This window comes from Chamaea fasciata, unplaced genomic scaffold (assembly GCF_029207755.1).
Source record: "Chamaea fasciata isolate MVZ Bird 193981 ecotype frontalis unplaced genomic scaffold, bChaFas1.0.hap1 SCAF_4, whole genome shotgun sequence".
NCBI lineage: Eukaryota > Metazoa > Chordata > Aves > Passeriformes > Sylviidae > Chamaea > Chamaea fasciata.
The window spans coordinates 12219929-12244370 of NW_027094089.1; the positions used below are offsets into that span (position 1 = coordinate 12219929).

The 24442-nt window shown below is 40.1% G+C and overlaps 1 protein-coding gene across 1 annotated transcript; it reads left to right on the forward strand.

The window, feature by feature from the left end:
* Positions 1-2454: 2454 nt before the first annotated feature.
* Positions 2455-23127, forward strand: ERMP1 (endoplasmic reticulum metallopeptidase 1). Its single transcript, XM_066180851.1, has 15 exons — positions 2455-2726; positions 3333-3634; positions 7030-7157; positions 7488-7593; positions 8455-8601; positions 10300-10392; positions 11780-11992; positions 13060-13280; positions 15856-16030; positions 16570-16760; positions 17521-17673; positions 18178-18380; positions 19096-19211; positions 19681-19844; positions 20971-23127. Exons 1-15 carry the CDS (start codon positions 2455-2457, stop codon positions 21133-21135), a joined length of 2649 nt encoding a protein of 882 aa, XP_066036948.1. The 3' UTR covers positions 21136-23127.
* The last annotated feature ends 1315 nt before the right edge of the window (positions 23128-24442 follow it).

Genomic DNA, 24442 nt, shown 5'->3' on the forward strand with positions numbered 1-24442 from the left:
ACAGGTCTGTGCCATCATTCAAAGACAGTGTGAGAGCAGGCAGAACTGTTCTCTCTCCAGGAGGGCCATGTGGGGTGCTCCTAGAGTGATGGTCCTCATTACTGCTCGGGCCTCATCCTCATAGGTGCTCTCCTTGGCATGAGTTCACTGGAAGCCACTATTCACTAGCAACTCCTGGTGCTATTGCTCTGCATCCCAGCCTACCTGAGCTCCAGTCTGGGCACTGCTACAGCTGTGAAATGCCAAAGATATAATGCAGTAGAGGAAATGCAGGAAGCCCTGCAAGAACCACCAGTGCTATTTCTTCATGTTTTTTAGGGTTAGGGTTAGAGTTACCGTTAGGGTTGTGGCACTTTGCTGCTCTGCTGTGTGGCACCACTTTTACTTCTGTGAACTTTCCTTTCTGTTTTAATGAAAACAAAACCAACCAACCAACCAAATCAACTAAAAGAAGCAGGAAACCAAGGAAAGCCTTGCAAAGCTTTGCAAGCAAGGTGATGCAGCACATAACGCATGGGGACAGTCTTTGGTCAGGTGCAGGGTCAGGTGGACGCTTACCCTGGAGCTGTGGCTGGACAGAGGGCCCGGGGCTTCACCACTGCCTGGCCACCACTTGTCATTGACTGAGGGCTTCCCACCCTGAGTGTGCAGCCAAACACAGGCTCAGCTGCACTGGCTGTGCCCAGTTGTGGGCTCCTGAGGACAAGAGAGACATGGAGCTCCTGGAGCAGGTCCAGCAGAGAGCAACAAAGGTAACGAAAGAATTGGAGCATCTCTTTTATGAGGAAAGGCTGAGAGAGCTGGGCTTGTTCAGCCTCAAGAAAATATGACTGTGAAGTAATCTTATCAATTTTCTGCGAGTATCTGAAGGGAGCAGTCCAAGAGGAGGGACCAGGCTCTTCTCAGTGGTTCCGAGTGTGAAAAACAAGGTTCACTTTCTATGTAAATTTTAAGAAATAGGTTTAATAGAAAATAAGACAATTAGGAGATAAAACAAACAAAGCCCGGCCAGCCGGGTGTCTTGGCATTTAGGCAAGTCCACACCCTGCTATATCAGGGTCATTCTTTAAATACCCTTTCTATTGTATCAATGTGTTGAATATTAATATCTTTCCATAAACTAGTTTCCAGATTCTAGGAACTGTTTTGCATGGTCCCTCCTTGGGTCCACCTTTTTAGAGCATGCGTTTTTCTTGGCTGTGTCTTCATTATCACTTCCGGTTTGGGCCTTCATCCATACTTTCTTCAGATGGTAGATGCTGATAGTTGGTATCTCCATAGCAGGGTCTTCTTTACATGTTCACTGGATGTTATCCCAACCAAACAGACAGTTAAAGCATACTATATCAACTACTACCACTATGCCTAATTTTCTTTACTAATAGCAGAAATAAAAAACTTATATCCTTACCACAACGTTATCAATCATATAGCACACATCTTGTGAAAAGCCAGCTTTATAATAAACATTTATAACATGAGCAACAACAGGACAAGAGGGCAGAAGACAAGAGGACAACGGTCAGAAAATGACGCACAGGAAGTTCCACCTGAACAAGAGGGAGAACCCCTTTACAGTGCAGGTGACTGAGCATTGGAAGAGATTGCCCAGAGAGGCTGTGGAGTCTCCCCCACTGGGGATACTCAAGAGCAGCGTGGACCAATCCTGCGCCATGCGCTCGGGATGTCGCCGCTAGGGCAGGGAGGCTGCCACAGGTGCGGCGGGATACTCGGGAGCAGCGTGGACCGATCCCGCGCCGTGCGCTCGGGATGTCGCCGCTAGGGCAGGGACGCTGCCACAGGTGCGGCGGGATAGTCAGGAGCAGCGTGGACCGATCCCGCGCCGTGCGCTCGGGATGTCGCCGCTAGGGCAGGGAGGCTGCCACAGGTGCGGCGGGATAGTCAGGAGCAGCGTGGACCGATCCCGCGCCGTGCGCTCGGGATGTGGCCGCTAGGGCAGGGACGCTGCCACAGGTGCGGTGGGATAGTCAGGAGCAGCGTGGACCGATCCCGCGCCGTGCGCTCGGGATGTCGCCGCTAGGGCAGGGACGCTGCCACAGGTGCGGTGGGATAGTCAGGAGCAGCGTGGACCGATCCCGCGCCGTGCGCTCCGGATGTCGCCGCTAGGGCAGGGACGCCGCCACAGGTGCGGTGGGATACTCGGGAGCAGCGTGGACCGATCCCGCGCCGTGCGCTCGGGATGTCGCCGCTAGGGCAGGGACGCCGCCACAGGTGCGGTGGGATACTCGGGAGCAGCGTGGACCGATCCCGCGCCGTGCGCTCGGGATGTCGCCGCTAGGGCAGGGACGCCGCCACAGCTGCGCCGCCGGCCCCTCCCCGCGCGGCCACACGGGCCGGGCGCTGCGCGGGGTCACGTGAGCGGCGGGCGGGGCCGGCTGCGCTCCGAGCCGTGCCGTACTGCGGCTGCGCGGCGGGCGGGCGGACGGCGCGGCCATGGATCGCGGCGGCGACACGGGAGCGTGGCGGCTCCGCGTCACCGCCGCACAGCGCGACCGCCGCCACCCGCCGCCGCGGGAGGCCGGCGACCGCTGCGCGGGTGGGAAGAAGCGGGGCGGGCGGCGGCCGCTGCCCGAGGCGCTGGGTGCGCCGCTGGTGCTGCTGTACCTGCTGGGGTTGCGGACGCTGGCGCACATGTCGCACCGGCAGCTGCTGAGCCGCTCGCCCGCCGCCGCCGGGCCCCTGGACTTCAGCGCCTCCCGCGCCAGGTACGGCGGGGCCGCCGGGCGGGAGGCCACCGGGGGGCGGCGGACCCTGGCAGAGGGGTCGTGTCGTGCTCTGCCCTGGCGAGAGCTCGGAGCCGATGGAACAGCGCGTCCCCCATAGTTCAGTTCCAGTAGTGTCGTGTAGTGCTCAGTGTCTCGGGAAGTTTCTTTACAGATTTTTAGTAGTCGTGTTACCGAGGCGTCGGGAAGACTAAAACTGTCACTGTAATTTCAGTTTTAGTGTTAACGTCAGGTGTATGTCTTGATAAAAGTGTCATTTTTCAGACATTCATAAAAGGGCATGTATGCGTATACAGAACCTCGCTAAAGGTAAAATCTTTAGCTTCTCCATTCACCCTTCTGTTTCTTTTTGAACTATATGTTCAGTTCAGAAAACCAATAAAACGGCTTAATATCATGATAGTTAAGGAGTATTAGTAAAGATTAGGTCCGTATGCCCGTTCCTAGTTACCATCTAACTGGCTTTAGCTTCTTCTGCTTACCTTGAGTTTTGAAATAGAACCATGTACAAAAATGTTACAGCTCTAGATAAGTTACATACTGAATGTTAGATGTATTGATGCTTAAGTTTTAATTTATGTCTTACAGGGGGTATCTTGACAACATTACAGCAATTGGGCCCAGAACAGTTGGAAGTCCGGAAAATGAAGTTTTTGCAGTTAACTACCTCTTAGAACAAATTAGGGGAATAGAAAGAGAAAGCACGGATACTCACAAGATATCTGTAGACATACAGAGGCCCACGGGCTCCTTCAGCATTGACTTTTTAGGAGGCTTTACTAGTTACTATGCAAACATAACCAATGTGGTAGTGAAGCTGGAACCTCGCAATGGAGCTGAGCACGCAGTGTTATCCAATTGTCACTTTGATTCCGTACCAAATACCCCGGGTAGGTCCGTGTGTTTGTTCCTTGTTTCTGTGTGTTACGTGAGCCACAGAGCTTGGCTCATGGATTTCTCTTACCAGGTAGCCGTGTTAGAATAATGCATGTGTCAGCCAGTCAACTTGGTCTCAGTGAAATTCATTGTTTAGAGTGACAGGTTGATCCTGTTAAACTCAGGAGTTTACTCTCACTTTCTGGTAGGCAGCAATTTACAGATGCTTATTTAGATTTCCGGAAAGTTTGGTTATATCTGCCCTTCTTATGATTCACTGCTTATGCATGTAGTGCATGTACTGTTTCCACCCACTGTCCAGGTCTTTTCTTACCTCTGTACTGATTTAATCCTGGTTTTCCTTTCACAGGTTGCTTTGTGCCAGAGACTATGCCCACCCCCACTAATGAGTCTGGTTTGCTCTCCTTTTGCTGGTATCTCAGATTTTCAGTCTGATGTGCTTAAGATATGCCAGTTTTTTTTCTTTCCACACTCAAAGTTTCTGTCTCAAAAAACTGTAGTGATCAAATTCTGGGGTACTTTGCTTTGGCAGCGTGTATATCTTTTACTGCTAGTTTGACTGTCACTGTTGTGTACTCTCTTACTCTTGTTCCTCTATATTTTTTAAATCTAATCGTTTTAAATTGTTATTGCAGCAAGGGTGTAAACTGCTTTATAAATCTGTGGGTTTAAGAAAGCCAGGAAGGTATGGATCTGAAACACAAAATTTGTTGTAATACTCAGCCACAGGTATATGCCTGTTATTACAGTTGAAAAACGCCCACAGGTGGCACTCACCAACAGTGCAGCTTTTACTGGAGTTTCTTCATTTACATCCCACGCAGTATTTTCTTGTTTTTGGTGATGAGCCTTCTGTTCTTCAGCACATGTGACTAATCTTCATTATTTAGGAAACAGTTGAGTATTAGCTAGAGAAATAAAGCTTTTGCTGGACTCCTTCTACCTTTTCTCTGTCCATAAATAGTATACAGATCTTCTCTTTCTCCTCAATCATACTTGTACAACATGAGTTTCTAAGTTAAGCTTAATAAATGCATGATTGCTATGCCCTGTGATTGAGGAACTGCAGAGATGCCAAATGCTGTATGCATAGTCTATGTATGTCTACCTAGACTTAGAATATTTCACGAGCATAGCACTATGATAATTAAAAATTGTTTTCAAATTGATGTCCTAAGTAAATTGTGTGTTGATTTCTGTGGATTATAAAAGAGGATTATGTTTACATCAATTGTTTTCTTTACAGTTACTCAGACACTTAAATGTGTCACCGATCTTGCACAGAAACGCCAAAAACGTAAGAGTGGTTTGTATAGGATTTTACAGAAATCTGCAGAGGAGCTAGAAATCAGCCTGTGTGCTTGTTCTTAATCACCGAGCAGCCTAGCCCTTTATAGCAGCAAGGAGTTGCTCTGCCATTTATTTTCTTAGTATGCCACTTGCACATTACCTCAGCAAGAACCTTTTGTTTTCTTCTCTCCTGTATTTCCCTTAGCTGTTAGCTTACAGCCTTTTTTTTCATTACCAGAAAGGTGGGGTTTTAACTAGAATCAGCATGACTCAAAAATCAGCAAGTGATGCATTTGAAAATCAGATCATAAAATATAATCTGCTTGTGGTGCTTATGCATACAAAATACATGAAGGAAATCTCAGTAAATCATCAATTTTAGAAGTCTTGTGTTCCTTGTGAAGGAAGAAACATAAACTGTAATGTCCTAAAACATGACTCTTGTTATGAGTCTACTATTCTCAGTTTATGTGGCCTATTTGATTCTTTCCTGATAAACCCAATGGCAGAAACATCCTTGAAATTATCATTGCAGCCATAATGTGGTTTTCTTAGGTTACCAATACCTGCTGTAAAATCTATTACAACCTCCTGTCAGTTTTGTTCTGTATGAGGTATTGGGGTGTATTTTCTCTGCAAGTTTGTGTAATAGCCTATTGCAACATGGCTGCTTTTATCAGATGTAAATCTGTATGGCTCTCAAAGCCAGTAACTTTTATTTTTCATAGTCTCACAGCAATGCAGGTAAATGACTAACCTCACTGGAAACTATACATGTCTGCTGAGTTTTCAATACAGCATTTTAAATAATTCACTGTGGCTAAGAGCAGACTCTGATAAATTTGTGTAGCAATTAAGGTCCCTTCCAACTCAAAATGTTCTGTGGTATTCACAGGTTTCCACTAATGTCCACAGAAATTAGTGGAAGCCTGTGTCAGTCAGGGCTAATCAGGTATTTGAGTGGTGATCTATGGAAAGCTTTTGTCAGAACACAATTGTAATTTCTGAGAAATTGGGTAGAGAATGGTGTATTGGAAAGATTTCAAATTTATTTACTCGGTGCAACAGACTAAAGCTAAAATCTAGACTAAGATTTATGTTAATATTAGGAATATGTCGTTTTCATAGCAGATACTTCTTACGTTTTGCCTGGTGACAAGCTTTGGAGAAGCTGTTCTTTTTTTTGTTTTATGTGTAAATTGTACATTTTGAGCAGCTTACAGGTACCTAGGCATCCTGCCTGACCATACCTTTGTCAGTATCTCAGTGCGTGTCAGCAATATGTGTGCAACCCAGACCCAAAAGAGTGAGGTTTAAATTTCTGGTTTCTTCCAAATTTTATTTGTTAGAGCAGGATAGGGAGCTGCTACAGCTTGCACCAAAGTGGGAAAATGGGAGACCTTGATTAAAAAGAGGATGCTTAATCAAGATAAAAAACCAGTGGGGCATGGGAGATGTGAGATTGTTCTGAGTTCCTCATCCAACACTTGAGAGATTAGAGTGAAAGGGAATTCTGCAAAAAAAGAAGGATGGGGAAAAGCATCTGATCATGAAAATGTTTTATTATGATGTGTACCTTATGGCGGCTATTAAAGGTGTGAATTCTGGTATTTCCTTAGCTTTGTTTTTCAGTCTTAGCTTTGTGTTACTTTGAGGTTTTGTCCTTCTAATTGAGTGTGTTGTAACAGTGTAGAACGCCTTAGGGTGACTTGTGCGGGAATGTTTATTTTTTAAAGTTTAAGAGTGCTGTCAATGAAAATTGCATCCTTATTTATTCATGTTGTATTTAGGAAAGTAGATAATGACCATATTGCTTTCCTGGTAACCTGGTTAGTCTACTTTTCTTGAACAGTAGTGTTGGATCTGATATCTTGTAATTCACTTGCTCAACTTCTGAGCATAATTTTTCTCTCAGCTGTTGCTTTCAGTTAGTACAGGCAGAGGGTACAAGCAGTACCAGCAAATATACTAAAACTTAATACAATTGTCCTGCAGTTATACTAAGTGACTGAAATAGCATAAACCATTTTTCCTCTCTTGTCTTTGTTGCAAGTCGCTGCGTTTTTTTAAGCCTTATTATTTTGGTGATTATTTTAAGGTGCCAGTGATGATGCTGTTAGCTGTGCAGTGATGCTTGAAATACTTAACACACTTTCAAAATCATCTGAGTCCCTACAGCATGCTGTCATATTCTTATTTAATGGTGCAGAAGAAAATATTTTGCAGGTGAGAATGTGCCAGAATTATAAATTATACATCAATGCAGTATGTTAAAGCTCTTAACAAATGAAAGATATGGCTTGTGTTTAATCTCTTGAAATATTCATTAATTACCTGTCTTTTCTGAGGAAAATGTGTATTATTTTGAAGGGAAAAATACAGTTGAATTAAGAATATTGTCTGTATTAGTTTAAGTAGAAGACTTGCATTTTCTGCATCTGTTTGTGTTATCTGCCTTGTGCAGTCTTCAGTTATATGCAGTCTTGAATGATGGAAAATAACATTTAGGCTTGTCTGATAGATATTTGACCTATATTTTTTTGTTTTCCCATCCAGGCTAGTCATGGCTTCATTACACAACATGAGTGGGCCAAGTCAGTCAGAGCTTTTATTAACCTGGAGGCAGCTGGTGTAGGAGGAAAAGAACTTGTTTTCCAAACAGGTATGATCTTGCATTGTGTCAAATTTCTACATTAGGATAATTTGATAATAAATGATGCAGACTTGAAGGAATATTGAAAATGACTCATAAGCAAAAGACAAGAGAATCTCTGTGCCTTTTTCCCAGTCCTGTGCGACAATTAAGTTGTTCTCAGTCTTCAGATAGTTACAGGCTAAAGCACTGCCATAGGATTTGCTTCACAGATGGGAAGCCTGTGGAGGGCAGAATAATGGAGGTTGTGTTTCCTTTTTACGTCAAGATAAAAAGGAGAAAAACATATGGATAGTGCATCTATCCTAATACTCATACTGTCATATGTTCTATTTATTTTTCACAGCAGTTCTTTTAAAATCTTTGCAGGAAGATGTTGGAATTAGAACTCCATCTCGTGCTTAGGAAGCAGCAGAATTTCTTTGTTTTGTAGGCTAAGGTTAGACGTGTGCCCCAGCCTAGATGGACTGTGGACTTTCTTGTACTGCTGAAGCTGCTTAGCTGTTTACTTGCACTGAATGTTTTAGGGGGCAAGACTTTTTTCTAAACAGTAGTACTGATGTGTGATACTTACATGATGGATTGGAAGCTTGGCTATAGGTTGTGACTTCCTCATTAATGCTGGGTCTTTTGGGGACTTGGCTTATCTGCTCTACCACTGAACACAGGAGGCAACAGTGGATTGTGTATCTAAATCTTTCTCTCAAGTGTGAGTTGTTCATCCAACACAACTGTTCTCACTATACGCTCTGTGGGGCAGCAGTTAAACCTCCAGTGAGTTACTTTGAGTTATTTGTTACCATGAGGATGCATATCCTAACTGAAGTTTAAAAAATATTTGGTGTGCATTTTCTGCTCATCTTTTGTCAGGACCTGAGAACCCTTGGTTGGTACAAGCGTATGTAGTAGCAGCCAAACATCCCTTTGCCTCTGTGGTGGCACAGGAAATATTTCAGAGTGGCATTATCCCAGCAGATACAGACTTCCGTATCTACAGGGATTTTGGCAATGTTCCAGGTATGTTATCAAAAGGCATGTCAATACACATTATATTTATGACAAGGACACTGTTCTGTGGTTGACTATGTGAACATCCTCAAAATCAGTCTGTCTCTCACACTGACAGGGAATTTCCCTGTTCGTTTCCTAAAAAAAGAGTTTTTAGATTGAGTTTGTTATATAGTTTGCTAGGGGTGTTTTTAGATGACTGGTGTTTTCCAGAAAGAAACTACATTGTGAAAAATTTTCCTGAAAACCAGGAAAATACTCCAGGAGTTAACAGTACTCTATTAAATATTCTGTTTTGAAACATTTCGGTACATGATGTTAATAATCTGCTTGCAGGAATGAAATGTCTGTATCTAATTGATAAACCAAAATCATAATCTTTAGAGATGGTGACAGAATCATTAATGCATTTTCATTACCCTTAGGTTTTGTTTGGTTGGGGTTTTTTGTTGGTGGTGGTTTTTTTGTTGTTGTTTTTGCTTGGTTGTTGTAGGTTAGTTTTATTTCTTGCTAGTGGCATTGTTTTGTTTAGGGGATTTAGTTGTTGGTTTTCAGAGAGTTTTGGTGGGTTTTGTTCATCTCTTTTCCATAATCAAGAACAGGACAGTGGCTTTCTAGTTTTGCTAGTCTGTTTACAGGTTGCTGTCCTTTCTGTGGAGAGTGAACAGTGGGAAAGAAATGTGAAATGTTCTCTCAATGTGAGCACAATTCAGAAGACTATAAACTTCTGTTAAGTCCTTGTTGTCCAGGACAGGTTGTCGTTGGAGTCACTTTCAAGAAAAGCAATATTTTTGAATTGATTGTTAGTACAAAGCAGTTTTTCTGGCATATTCTGTACTGTTGTGCAGTATGCTTCTATTCTGAAAATAAAGTAGCTGATTTTGTACAATGTCTTCTTTGTTCAGAATTGTACCTCAATGGTAAATGATTTCTCACTGACCTTTGGGGTTTTGTTTATAAAGCAGTTAAAAAAATAAGTTAAAAAACTGTTTTGTTCCTCAGAATTGAGACCTAATTTTCCAAAAATTGTGAGAATTCAGATTGCAGGTAGCAGTTTTTTTGCATATGCAGCTGAACAGGTGAGTGGGATACACTGAACATACAACCAATGAAGCAAAATAACCTTGGGTTTCACTTTTGTTTGTTTGAACAAAAGCATTTTTGTTTGTAAATACTTTTGTTTGTTTGAACAAATTATTTGGACTTTGAAATGAACTGTTTTCAGATCAGCTCTCTGATAAACTGTTTACATGTTAAAAGTACAAAGACCACACCTGGTATTTTGAGAAGGTGCTCTACAGTTACACAGTGTTGCTTTTTATTACTTTTTAGCATGACCATTTCTTGAAGTGTTGAAAGTAAACAAGCATTGCAAGTAAATTTGGCAAGCACCTTGTACATCTTTTCTGAAGCTGAGATGATCTGGTGTTTTCATGTGCTTCTCCAGTTGCATACAGATGTCATGAGAATTGGTGCACGCAAAAGGACAGATACTTTAAAATGTTTTAAAGTTGTTCTCTTTTAAAGACGCTGGAAGTTCATTTAGTTTTCCTTCTGCAAAGAGGACTATTTTGTTTATCTCTAAGGATAATGACTGGGTACTAAGTAGAGCAACATTTTCTGTGAAGTATGTGGGAGGCTTTCACTCATTTGTTTTGTGATTTTAGGATTGCATAAATTTTAAAAGCGCTGCTTCTCTTTCTGTAGGAATAGATTTGGCTTTTATTGAAAACGGCTACATTTACCATACAAAATATGATACATCAGACAGAATTTTGACAGATTCCATTCAGAGAGCAGGTTGGTATTTTAAGAATTCAGTAATTTACCAAAGAGTAGTGTTGTAGCTGCTTTTTCATTTTGCTGTAAGATTGCTGCAGTGATAAATTAGTAATTTCAATTGCATATTTAGTACGTGTCGATTGTGTTCTCAAGAACAAAGAATTAACTGAATACATGTATTTTAAATAAAAAGGAAATATATTTGGTCAGTTTGGGAAGATAAACTTTATCAGCATCCAGTGACATTAATTAGATTCCACAGTTGCTTTCGAATGAAAAGTTATTGATACCTGATTGTTCAGCATTCTGTGTTCCTTTTATCTCACTAAGTCCCGTTATTGGTTAATGTTTCTCATCAGAGGCTTTTGAGTAGGTTGGTGGCATAGGGACTGATCTGCCAACAGAGGTTTTTGTATTAAAATGGATCACAGTCAAACTTATGTGGTAGCACACAGACTGGGTAAACAGGATTTATTTTTTACAACTGGTTGTGCTCATAGCAGGCTATTTGACAGACTGCAGTAAAGAAAATTATGAAGACCTTTAATTTCCCAGGAAAAGCTAACATAATCCTAAATGCCTCCAGGATTTTGACTACTCACTCTTCGAGTTTATATAGAAGTCAGCCTAGATGACCAGTATAAATAAGGGTTTTAAAGGCTTCCTTGCACCAATTTAGCTGCAGGGCAGAAAGTAACACTTTTAAATTCCTGTTGGAAAGATGCCTTAAGTAGTCATGATGGTTTTATGTAGAACTTGTCCCATTAAATATATCACAGATTAAAAAAAAAAAAAAAAAAAAAAAAAGACAGGCTTTACAGCCAGTAAGCACTTCTAGTGGTCTAGTAAAAGCAAAATAAAAGCTGAGAATGATTGTTCTCATTTGGCTACCGTGTTTTGGTTGTTTCCTTTGTGAAAGGGAAAGTTGATTGGTGCCTGGAGGTGATTGGTGACACAGAGGAAAGTAGTGGCCTTGTCTTTACAGTCATGTAGGGAAAGACAGGCAGGTAATTCATAGTCATGGAAACCTGGAGAGGTCGCTTAGTGGTAAGGAGAAGAGGAGGAAGATTAGGAAATTATAAACTCTTCTATGAGTAAGCCTGCAAGTCCAGTGCTAGATATCAGAAGTGAAGAAGAGTTTATGGGCTGAAAGCCTGACTATTGCCTTTACTCATGGTGTCTAAGTCATGAGACTTCCCAAGTATTTTGACAGCTGGATAGAATAACTAATGAAAATACTATTCTGTGTGTACTGTCAAATACCAGTTTGAGAATAATCATTTGTGTATTCGTGTCTTTGTGAAGGATATTTCTATACAGTTTTTCAGAATAGTTATATTAAAAATGCTGTGTGGTAATTTATCAACCTTAATATAATTGTATTGTGTATTTGCTCTTTTTATAGGTGACAATATTCTAGCTGTCCTAAAATACCTAGCTACATCAGAAAAGTTGAGTAAATCTTTTGAGTATCAACATGGAAATGTTGTGTTCTTTGATATACTTGGTTTTTTTGTCCTGGCTTATCCTGCTCGTGTTGGCACAATTATGAACTATATTACAGCAGCAATTGCTTTTTTTTATTTAAGCAAAAAAGTATTACAGCCAAAACCCAGAGGTAAGTGAGGTGATTTTTGTGTGTGTGTTTTTGTTTTTTTTTTTTTTTTTAATTGCATGACTCTAACAAATAGCAATTACTAGATGCAAAAGTGTAGGTCAAAAAGTGTTCAGGCCATCACAGCATCTGGTTAGCTGAACTTCAGAAATAAATTTTAGGTGTGCAGCGTGCTGTAGGAGTTGCTTTGTGTTTAAATCTTGCATCTGAATACCTGTGATGGTGAAAGAATATGAGAGGCCTAGGTGTCTAGCATTTATGAATTGTGATGTTGTCTCATATCATTTCATGAAGATTAAAATCTTTTAAAGATCTGGAAATGGAAAAAAATTGCCTAGTATCAGTATTATTTTTTTATTTTGTTAATTCAGATATGGTGTCAGAACTGTGTTTCTTCAACACCTGTCTATAGACAGGACCAAGTAAGAAAAGAAACGGGGGAAATGACAGCAAAGCTTAATAGAGTGTATAAACCAACTTAAATCTAGTTAGACCTTCTTAGTATGTGTATGAACATGCCTGTTTAAAAGGCTTAAGAAAACCCACACATCTCCTTAAAATCCAGAAAACATTTTTGGAGTAAGAAAATGTTTCAAGAAAAACAAATTTTTTTGTTGCTGTTGGGGTTTTTTGGGGGAACAAGGAGGGGGGCTTGTGGTTTTTTTGGTGCTTTGTTTGTTTGGTTTTGTATTTTTGGGGGGGGGGGGTGGAAGTTTTTGTTTTATTTTGGAGTTTTTGTTGTTTTTTGTTGGCTTTTTTTGTTGGGTCCTTTTCTATGCATTAAAGTGGAACCATGGCTCCACTGGTCTCCTAGTAAAATTTTTGTTATCAAGAAAGCTGTAATCTGCAAAATACACCACGATTCTGGGCATAGACCTTGCAGCAGGAATGTGTGCAAATAGACATGCAAAGATGCGCTAAGTGATGCAAACTATGCTGTTAAGATATCTTCACGGGACCCCTTTATTTTGGTCATTAAGTAGTTACACCATGGGGTAATTAAAATTCTGATGATAGTCTGCAGTAGAATACACAAGTGTTGAATGAAACTTCTTTTTTCTTCTTCATAGCTGTTCATAACCTGAAGAAGTTACTGACTGCATTCAGCTTAACCCTGACGAGCTGGGTGTGCACACTGGTTGCAGTCCTCATGGTGGCCGTGTTTGTCTCCATCATTGGACGGGCTCTTTCTTGGTACACCCATTTCTATGTTTCTGTGTCTCTCTATGGCACTGCAGCTGCAGCTAAGCTCATTCTTGTGCACGTGCTAGCCAAGAAGTTCTTTTACGAGGTAGGCGAGACTTTGTTATTGTTGAAAGGCAATGAGGTGTTTAATCTGTGGGAGACCTGCCTTTTGAGCTGGTTGAAAAAGAAAAGCAAAAAGTTTTCAGTATTTAAAACGTTGCTGTAGCAAAATTGCTTCACCTAAACATAGCGATTGTTCAGCTGAATCAGAGTGGTAAGAGCTATATGATTTAAGGCAGCTTTGACCTGTGGGAGGTATTACAGGAAAAAGTCAGGGGCCATAGTGACTTAGATCACAACAACCCGAGGCAGTCCCACAGGCTGGGGCAGAGTGGCTGGAAAGCTGCCCACAGGAAAAGGAGCTGGGGGTGCTGTGATAGTGACTGAACATGAGCCAGGATGTGCCCAGGTGGCCAAGAAGGGCAATGGCATCCTGGCCTGTAGCAGCAATAGTGTGGCCAGCAGGACCAGGGCAGGGATTGTTCCGCTGTACTCATCACTGGTGAGGCCACACCTCAAATCCTGTGTTGAGTTCTGGGCCCCTCACTACAAGAAAGACGTGCATGTCCACAGGTTTGGTCTCTTCTCCCAGGCAACCAGCAACAGGACAACAGAAATGTCAAGTTATGCCAGGGAAGGTTCAGATTAGATATTAAGAGACATTTCTTAATGGAAAGGATTATCAAGCTCTGAAACAGACTGCCCAGGGAAAGGGTTGGGTCACCAGAGGTATTTATAAGATATCTAGGTGTAGTGCTTACGGACATGGTGTACCAGTGGCCTTGGCAGTGCAAGGCTTAGACCGAATGATCTCAAAGGTATTTTCCAACCTAAACAAGTCTGTGATTATTCTGATTTATAGTTGTTTTGACCACAGCTGGAGATGGAACAGAGCTCTTGGTTGTCTGTTTTTCTCTGCGGTGGGGGGTAAAAGTAATTTAGGCCCCTGCAAGTCTCAGTAAGGATTTGGTGTGTGGTACTTTTCCATTGACAGTCATTTGTCATGACTACTGTCTGTCTACCTGTTTTGCTTAGGATTCTTTTTTATGGGCTGATCAATGCAATTTAATTTGTGTAATAATTTCATAATTAGAGATGATAACAGTCCCATATGTTTTTTTGTTAAATACCAATAGTCTTGAAGTATCTGGTAGATGACACTCTTCCAGGGCAGAAGTTGTGTACTCAGGTCTGCTAGGTTGAGGTTTTAGGTGCAGTAATATTTAGTAGTTCAGCTTGCTGTTACTTACTGTCTCAGCCTTTTGGGTGAGTTTTGGACAAGGGAATTTAGAATGCCTAGTTGTCATCCAAGTACAGATGTTTGAAAAAGTTTTAAGAACTTCATGCCATTTGATTGTATGAGAAGTTCTGAGTGGAGAAGGGAGTGTTAACTGGTACATATATGTTACCAGATACACCTATTGGGTATTTTCCCTTTGTGCAAAAGATGAACCATTTATAGATTAGATGCAGTGTTACCATTTTCCAGTCTTCTGGCTGAGCTGGCTGATACTTCGATTAGGTGTTAAGACATTTCAGACTCTGGGTCTATTTCATGCCTACTGATTGGCTAATCATCAGGTCAACCATCTGAAAATCAGAAGTGTTGCATGCTGTAGCTTGCAGTACACTGTACAGTTAACGTTGCTTCTGTAACACGGATTTGACTTAAAAGTTGTGTAAAAATTTTGGAAGCCAGTCTCTTTCTTGGCTTCAGAGGCAGTGTGAATTCATGGCTCAGCAGCTTGTGAGTTGATAAGCCTTATGTTTTGAAATAGGTTTGGCAACTTGTATGTTTCTTCACTCTCCTCCTTTTTTTCTTCTCACCCTGAAACTGAAGTAGGTGCTTTCTGGTAACCATTGTTCATGCAAGCACTCCTTGCTAGTAGAAGGATTTGCAGTTAGGAGTCATCCACTGCAAGCACTGCAGCATTGCCCATGCAACTTAAAAAAAAAAACAACAAACCAAAACCAAAAACCAAAGCAAATCACATTTTTGATGTTAAATTTCTTCTTCCCCCCCTTGCCCCCCCTCCCAACATATCTGGTATTGTCTCACCTACGATGTCTTTTATTCAAAACAAATACCGTATTTTAATAAGCAGACTTCTGAAGTGACAGCTTGTGGTATGACCTAAAAAGGCACCTGTATAATATTTGTGCACTAATAATAGTGCTTGTGTAAGAAGTCTGTTAACAGCTGTTTAAAAACAAGTTTACATTCTCAGGAAGTCCAGATAATTTTTTTCCCTTGTAAGTATTACATATTTTGTAATATGCTGTGTTACATTTTTTTAAAAAGGCCCTCTTTGCCTGAAACACTAACCTTGTGTATTCTTTTGTATTGTCATTTGTACATTGCCTTCCTGCTTCTTCCCCAGCGTATTGTAATTGCTTTTTCAAGTTATGTCAGCAGTTTTAGAAAACTAATGAAAAAATATACTGTCATGGATAATTCTGTATGGTAAGAAAATGGTGAGATGATGCTTGTCAAAGTTGTTTTGCCTAAGGAAAATAATTATATACAAGAAGTGTGTACACATTTTTCTGTGTGTTCTCATGAGATGGGATCTATGGAATGTGCACAGTAATGAAGTGTATTTACTTCTTTTTTGTTACAGAATGTCAATGAGCAGTACCTGGGAGATGTTTTTTTTGATGCCTCACTAATGATTTGGTCAGTAGCATTGGCTGTGATGACTCAGATGGGCCTTTGCTCGGCATTCATTTGTACATTATGGGTAGCATTTCCTTTACTCACTAAACTGATGATCCACAAGGAATTCAACCAAAAAGGTATGGGTTTTGAGGAGCAGAAATTGTGTTTCAAAACTTGTACCCTACTCTTACTTAAGCAAAAGAAGTGGCAAACATTGACTTTGAGTAGTCAAATTAACTGAGTCACATTTTTGTAATGAAACAGTGTTCTTGAACCAAAGACAGTTTGAAAGTGTGAGAAGCTTTAAAAAAATATGCTGAGAAACATCCCATTTCTCAGGCTCAAACAACAGTATGTGAGTGTTTTAATAAGTTATCAGAATTTTGATGAACAGTAAAGATTCATAAAAATATTGTAATATGTAAAGAATGCTTGGGACAGAAAACCTGTTTGATTTTTTTTTTGGAATACAAGATTAATTTTGTGGTGATTTTGAAAATTATACTGGTATTGGCTATGCAAAAGAGATCCTTCCATATCCATGTCAGGGATGAGGATCAGCATTATGTATTTGGCCTTGAAGCAGTATATCCTTGTGGATATATCAGTAAAGCTGTATTTTATGTCCTTTTAAGCTTTAGCTTTTTTGTCTTTTGATTTTTCCTGTTCTGCATAGGTGCCACAATAAAGTTCATTGTGATGTACATGCTGGGGATGTTTGTTCCCTATCTATATATGCTGTATCTTAGTTGGACTGTGTTTGAAATGTTTACACCTGTCATGGGACGAAGTGGTTCAGAAATTCCACCAGATGTGGTGTTGGCAGGATTTATTGTGATCTTCACTATGATCCTGTCTTCCTATTTTGTAAGTAGAATTTGTAGATGTTCATAACCCTAAAACTTTCTCTGTAGGTTAGAAAGATGGGTTTTTAATTAATAGTAGAAGTTAGTGATAATGTGACAATATCTTAAATATTACAAGAAAGTTCTAGAACATGTGTCAAAGATTCCACAGTTTTTGTTAATCTAAGAAAGGTCATTGAAGCAGACCTTGCATTGCTCTGTGATGATGTAGTAGAGACTGAAATAAAATACAAAATGTAATGCTGAATTTTGAGCAGAGATTCATTTTAGGTGTAATATATGACTGAACAATACATGTACAAACTTAAAAAAGAATACTCAGATTTGTGGGCTTTTCCTGCTGCCATAGAAATACAATCTGGAATGATTCTGCTGGGATTTGTTTGTTTGTGGGGGTGTTTTTGTTTGTTTTTATTTTTTTGGTTTTTGTTGTTGTATTTTGTTTGTTGGTTTGGTTTGGTTTTTTGGGTTTTGTTTTTGTTTTTTGCTTTGTTTTGTTTTTCCTTGGCAGATGTTTTAAAAGCAGGAAAGTTTTTAAAGCTCCAGGAAGTACTCACTTTATTCCTTTTTTATAAAATAAATCATCTTAAAATCCTAGTTTTAAATACTGAGATTAAAAAGAAGTGTCTTGTATGGGGTGGTACTTGCAATTACATCTTTTTAATGTACCTTCAATTCCATAACTGAATTTTAGAATTATACAAATAGTGTCTTATGTCTTTGTTGCAGTTTTATAACTGGACTGTTTTTTTATATTCTAGATTAACTTCATTTACCTTGTCAAAAGTACAAAAACGACACTAGTAACTTTAACTACTGTGTTTGTAGTCACTCTGATTCTCGTTTGTAGTGGAATCTTCTTTCCTTACAGTTCTGATGCAGCTAATCCAAAGCCTAAGCGAGTCTTTCTCCAGGTAAGAAAAGCTTTGCACGTTTTATTGCCTCTTTTGGTTGGAAGAGTGTTTTTTTCAAGGCTTAATATTTCCTTTCTTTCTTGATTTAAAAACTCTAATGATTATTTCTAGATTTGTATCAAGTGCTAGTATTTCCCTTGTTCACTCTCAGTGTTCAGCTCATCTGTGTCAGAAGAGTAGGGTATTTTAGGGGGTTTTAAGTGGGCAAGTTTTGTAAGCAGTGGTAATTTACAAAGTGAATGTGGTTTGAGGTGGCCTAAACCTACCTCATCTTCTGATTGTGTTTTTATTATGGTATGTTTCTTATCTGAGTAATTCTTGCATTTATATTCATAAATACTCAGATATGTGTTCAGTGCTGGTTCAAGGTCTAGTGAAAATGCAGTAGACCTTAAGGATTCATATAGAGGTTATTTCAGAATCACCTCTGACTCTTGGAAATTCCAGAGGCTCCATTATCTTTCTGTGTTTGTTGGTTGTTTTGTTTTTTTTTTTTTCTTCTAGCACACAAGTAGAAGATTTCATGATATAGATGGAAATGTGGTTAAAAGTGACTCTGGTATATGGATTAATGGGTTTGATTATAATGGAATATCTCACATAACTCCCCATGTACCTGAAATCAATGACACCATTAGAACTCCGTGTGAGGAGCAGGCTCCCTTCTGTGGCCTTCCTTGGATTCTACCAGTGCATTTCATGTTCCGGTTCGTGTGAACTCTGCTTCACTTCAGCACTTTACTGCAAAGTACAGGGATTGTTTATGCAATTTCACTTACATAAAGGAAGAAAGACTAAGGATAATCCTGGTCTAAAAGTAGCTAATCCTTCCTCTTCAGAAGACAAGTGTCCGCCTAGATGCTGTGTGTTCTGCCGCAGTCTCTGCAAGAGATTTATGGGTCTGCTGCAGTAGCTGTAGAAGTTGATGTGTGGAAAATAGATGTAAGCACCAGTGGAGAAAAAGGTGAACGGGGAGCCTCCTAAAGGGCAGTTCAGAGTAGGAGGATATATGTCTCCTCCCTTCTTCCTTTCCTCCACTGCAGCAGACGGCAGAGGATGTCTAGAGTAGCAGGTTTCCACAGAAGGAAACCAGCTGCTGTGGCTGTTTCTCACACCTCAGGAATCTTGAGAGCAAAAGTTTAACCTTTTGAGGGTGAAAGTATTCTCATTCGTTTTGTGATTTAAGGCAGATGAAGGTAATTAATTAATACACTGGTGACTATTTTTCTATTAATATGTCCTTTAAATACTTGTCTGGTCACAGGCTGGTTTTATCTGCCTTCTGCTACAATCAACAGCTTTTGAGGATTTCATGTAGTGGCAGCACAGTCAGCTGTAGTACAGAGAAACTTCTTGTCTTCTGAAGTTTAGTCCCTCAGGGTGTTGCATTGAGAATAACTTGAAACTTTTTTTTCTCCACAGGAAAAACTGGTACCTTCCTGCTCCAGAAGTTTTGCCAAGAAGCCCCATTCACTTTAAATTTCTGTCCAAGAAGCTGATGCCCTGGAACTCTGTGAGGTTAAACTTTGAAGTATCTGGTGAGTGACTGAAGCTTCTGGTTTATTGTTTATGTTTATTTTATGCCCTTAATAAATCAGGTTCTGACTCCAGTACTGCAGGTTCTAGTGCCATTCCTCAGATAGTGAGCTTTCTTAGATAAGCATGAATTAATTCAGTTTCATAGCACACTAGAAGCTGAATTGGTGTCTTGCAGTTTTTATTTCTGGGATTGATTACCTCATCTGTCTTGAGTAAATGTTAAGGATCTTGTAGCATTTTATATGTTGGTATGTATAAGACTATGTTACATTTATTATCATAAATTGTCCTGTATTCTTCTGCTATATCATCATCTCACTTATCCCACTGCTTGGAAAAAATTAAAGCATGTGACATTTCTGTCATGCTTTGGAAGACACTAATGGTAGTTCAAGTTCTGCAGGAAAGCAGGTTGTTTTTCTGCCTCTGCCTGTCGATACATGTGGACACACATCTCTGTCTCCACAGGTCCGAGCCACATGTCCCTGTACGTGCGGCCGCGTGCGGGGTTGGCGCTGCTCCGCTGGTCCCTCGGGGATGGAGTGCCGGTCCCCAGCCTGGGGGGAGACTACTTTGTGTTCTACTCCCGTGGGCTGCAGGCGGCTCCCTGGCACTTCTGGGTGGAACTGACGGTGAGTGCGGCACTGCTGGAGACCTGGTGATGCTTGGTCCACCCTCTTCCCACCGTGGTTGCATTCCTGTGTGAAAAATGTCACAGTAACTTCCTAAAGTTTTGCCTTATTTGGTAGATCTTAATTCTAAATCCCTCTTTTAATATGTCCGCTTTTTAGATCAGCTCCCATGTATTTTGATTGAGTAGTCCGCCAACTTGACAAACAGCCAAGCGAAAAACATTTTTCATGTCTGCATGGACTTTGATCATAAATTTTGATTTCTCCTATCTTAACCTTACAGTTCTTGAAGTTTTATCTTTACTACTGTTATTTCAGGGTTGATTTTTATTATTATGAGTAGTTCCCTTTCTCTTCTCTTGTTTGCTTGGTTCTGGGAAATTACAGAGTCCTTGGTGGAAAATTAACCTGTCTTGAAGCTAAAGAGAGTTGTAAAAGCTTTGTTTTCTAGATTTTCTTTTACATTATTTTCAGCTGGAAGCAAAGCTTCCAGCCTTGCAGTTTCAACGGGATTTATGATCTGGCTCCCCACTCTTCTTCCCCACTATTGCAAAGGAATAATTTTTTGCAGACCTGTATGTTTTTACTGTAGGTTTAACAGTGTCTTACCCTTGGAATAAATATTACAAGTATCTCTGAAAGTGCATAAAGGTACCTTTTCCTTCCTGTACACAAATATTCCTCAGAGGGTACTCGATAAGGCAGACTGGAGTCTCAAGTGTGACAAGCCTTGCAAGAATGATAGAGGCAAAGCTAGGCAGAGGGGCTGTATATCCTCAAGATTTGCTGTAGAAGGATCAGTTTTAATACTGTGTTGCAGTCCATATCTTGATTTGTCAGCAAAACAGACAGACACAAACATTGAAGTTGGAGCATGTGGAAGCTGTGTAACACATCAGATGCACTGTGATCTAAACATCTGGTTGCCAGTTCATTTCAAACTGAACTTGTCACGTAATCAGACTGATATGTTGAAGATAGGAAGTGTTTTAACACAGAGGAAAAAGAACTGCAGGATGGATTTTGTTGCATAGATACTGTCTGCAGAAAAGTGCATCTGAATTTATGTCATGTTGAAAAGTCATGATCAAGCATAAAGACTCTGTTGTCCTCTTCTCACTTTCAGGCCCCAGAAAAGCATTCTGATGGAATAGTCTCCCTTGCCATAGCAGCACATTACTTTTTTGGGGAAGATGAAAAGTCACCTCAACTCTATGCCTTACTGGAGAGGTTTCCAAACTGGACATTTTCTTCTGGCTGGTCCTGTACTTATGACCTTTTTGTCTTTTGACAGCAGTGCTACAGGGCTAATAGGGTTATCTCTGATTCAGAATGCCTTTGTGGCAAGAGCTTTCTAACAAGATGCCAGAGACTTCAGCAAGAATTTAAAATACTTCTGCAAATGGTGTTTCTTCGGCAGTTTGACTGTTTAAAGTCTGCTGCTATCTTGGGGATATGATGATACTTTTCTGAAATGCAGTTCACCTTGGCTCTTCCACTTAGTGGGTTTCTTAAAATGAAAACTGTACTCGACGAAGTAATATTAGCTTAATAAATGGTGGCAATTGTAGTGGAAGGGCTTCATGGAATTATTTTGATGTTATATAAAGTCATACTTCACTGATACATGGAGGATCACCTACCAAGCCTATCCGTCCTGTTCAAGTCCAGTCTCCAGCTAGAACGTGTTCCTGTGGGAGCAGCTGAGATGACAAAGTCCTGAGCATTACTTTGTCAGTGGATGAAGTCACTGAAAGCTGTGGTACTCATCTAGGTTGCATTGAGTCCTTGGCAAATGCATAATGCAGAGAAATCGATATTATGATGGAATGTGGTAATTGTTTATCCAAATTGTACATTTCAGTTAAAAATCCTGTTTTCCTGTCTTTTTGGTGTATAGCATGACTGGGTAAGTTCAACCTAACTACCATCTTGTGGTTTTGTTCCTGTTGGGATCTTTCACTATCAGCCCATGATCATGTGACTTGCTCTCTCATATATAAGAGTGCTAAGTCCACACTCCTTTAAGGGAATGTTTCATAATTAATCTACTCTAAATTTTAAGTTCCCTTCCAGTTTATTAGAATTGGCTAATTTTGGTATCTCCTCTGGAGAAACTTTTGGTAGTGTGTCAGTATTGCACTTGGTAATACATTTTAATATTTCTTAAAATAAGGTTTCCTTTCCATATGGAAAAGTACCTAAAAGAGTAATCTTGGAAAGATGTCAAATATTCTGGATTGCTCTTATTTTATTTTCATAGATTGGATTTTATAAATGGCTGTGTTTCAGAGTATCTTCCAATTCTAATTGACAAGCTTTGAAATCAGAAGCTAGTGACCTCTTTTTTTATACTTAAAAGGTTTTTGGGTTTTTTTAATGCAGTGGTTAATAGTTTAGCGTAATTTCTGAAATTCAAAGAACTTGGCATTGTCTGAAGGAACTCCATGTTTTTTTCCAAATTATATATAAAACATTTGGCTGTATCAATACCACACTACCAATTTAAATGTTTTTAATCTCATGAGTATTGCCTAATGTCATGCAGAGCAGATTTTGTGCAGGCATCATCATTTCGAGTAGAAACATAGTACTGGTAAGTTTGCAGAGCACATGAAAGAAAATTGTATGACAGTTAATTTGTGTGATGGGTAACAACTCTCCAGGTATTTTTCCTTTGGGTTGTTCTGTAGTTGTGTGTAATAGTGGAAAGAACCAGTGTCATTGGTTGCAAGGGACGTTAACAAAGATTGTCAACTCACTCATGGACTAGGGTAAGAGGTTTAATTACTGTAGTCACAATGAATTGGCCATCAGTATTTTAAAACCTGTGGGTTTATACATTAATGTGCATTAATCACCACTCACTTGATTGTATCTGATTTGAAAGTACAATCCCTATATTATTTAAAAGTGCTGTTAGTGCTTTGAGAAGCAGAATTATGAACGAAAACTACTGCGTCTTGAATCTCAACGAATGTGTTATACTGTGCTCTAGCTGATGCACAACTAGTTAACTAAAGCTGCACTGATATTTACCATCTTCCTCAGTTTGGATTTTTGTGTTTTGCCTCTGATTTAAAGTTTTGAAAGTGCTGTGTGAAGAATTCATACTGGGAGCCAAAAATACAAAAATGCCTGTTGGCAATTTCTGAAACTTTAAGTGAAGCAATAACTTCTGCCGTCTCAGGATTTAATCCTTGTTCAATAATTTAATTATGTCTGGTTTGTTGCAGATTTCTGTCTTTATAAATAAAAGCAAAACTTGATTGGTGACACTTGATTTTTAGCATGATTAAAGGCTATATATTTGTTTTCCTTCATTGCAGTAATGTTTTACTTGAGTTTAGGATTGAAATACTGCTAAGAGGTGCTGGGTTAGACAGCTGCTATTAGAGCTATGTAGAAGATAAGCTTGGCCAAAGAATGCAAAAATCATCTGAGTTGAGTCAAGTTAAAATGGGAGTTCTGGCTGGTTTCCTGAAGAGAAAGGTGGTTTTTGAAATAAGATGTGATACAGAGGAGTCACTGGTAGGCATGCTAAGTATTCTTTGCAAAACTAATGGTTGACACGAGATTTACTGTTGATCTAAGACAAAAAAACAGGATGGAAAAATTTGCTGTTTGTGTCCGTCTGCTTCCCTACTCAACTACAAGCAGATGAGTCTTCTGCTACTATGGGTTACTATTTCTCCAAAAAAAGCATTGTGTGACTTACTCTTTGAAGTGTATAAAATGCAAGCAGCTGGTAACTTTTATGATACGAGGGCATAGAAGTAGAAACATCATTTATTCTTAGTGGAGGCAGTAAACAGTTGTTTAGAATTGCCTTATATGCTCATCTGAAACAATTTACATCCACAGCATTTTCTGAATTGCTTTCCTCAGTTTTTCCCTTGTCTGAGGGATGGCTTTGAGAATCTACTACGTTCGCTGTTGAAATACATATTTCTGAAGCTGAGTACTAAGCACTTTAGCTGTTTAAGCAAAAGAGGCCTCTACATGTTGTGGTTATACAATCTAGTGCATCCTTATGCAGTGTCACCATACCTTCAGGATTGCCTGTCAGGCAGAAGTATACATTTGAATAAAGAAAGTGTTGGGCTAGGTGCAGTGAACAGGAAAATTTCAGCTATCATACACAAACTGACAGACTGTTAAGCTGAGTGAGGCTGTTCTGTGCTAGTTGGACCTGTCTTTAATGTCTGTCAGTCTGGGTTGGATTGCAGTCCTCTTGGAAAAACACTAATCAAATAGACAAGATCTAACATGTCTATGCAGAGCTAGGTGTAGCAGGTGGGACACAGCTGAAGAACAGTATGTCTGCACAGCAAAGCTGTTCCATACTTTTCCCCCTCAAGGGCTAAACGTGATCTGACTTTTGATGATTATCTGGAAGGGGCCTGCAGGATGACCCATTTTAGAACTTGGCACGTCATCGTGGTGGAGAATGGTAGGAAGACATGCAAGATCAGTAAACCTGCGTTCCGTGGTTAGTGTCAATTTATGTAACTGTGGCTTCCATTTTGAAGACAGAACATGCATTCTCAACCTTCATGAAAATCCCTTTCAGTCCTGGGGGATAAATTGATCCTAGA

What these genes read in the sequence shown, in the direction of transcription:
- ERMP1 (XM_066180851.1), top strand. Translation starts at nt 2,455, where the DNA reads ATGGATCGCGGCGGCGACACGGGAGCGTGGCGGCTCCGCGTCACCGCC. An exon ending in TTCAGCGCCTCCCGCGCCAG is followed by an intron (nt 2,727 to 3,332) that starts GTACGGCGGGGC and finishes TATGTCTTACAG; the next exon opens with GGGGTATCTTGACAACATTA. An exon ending in TTCCGTACCAAATACCCCGG is followed by an intron (nt 3,635 to 7,029) that starts GTAGGTCCGTGT and finishes GATTATTTTAAG; the next exon opens with GTGCCAGTGATGATGCTGTT.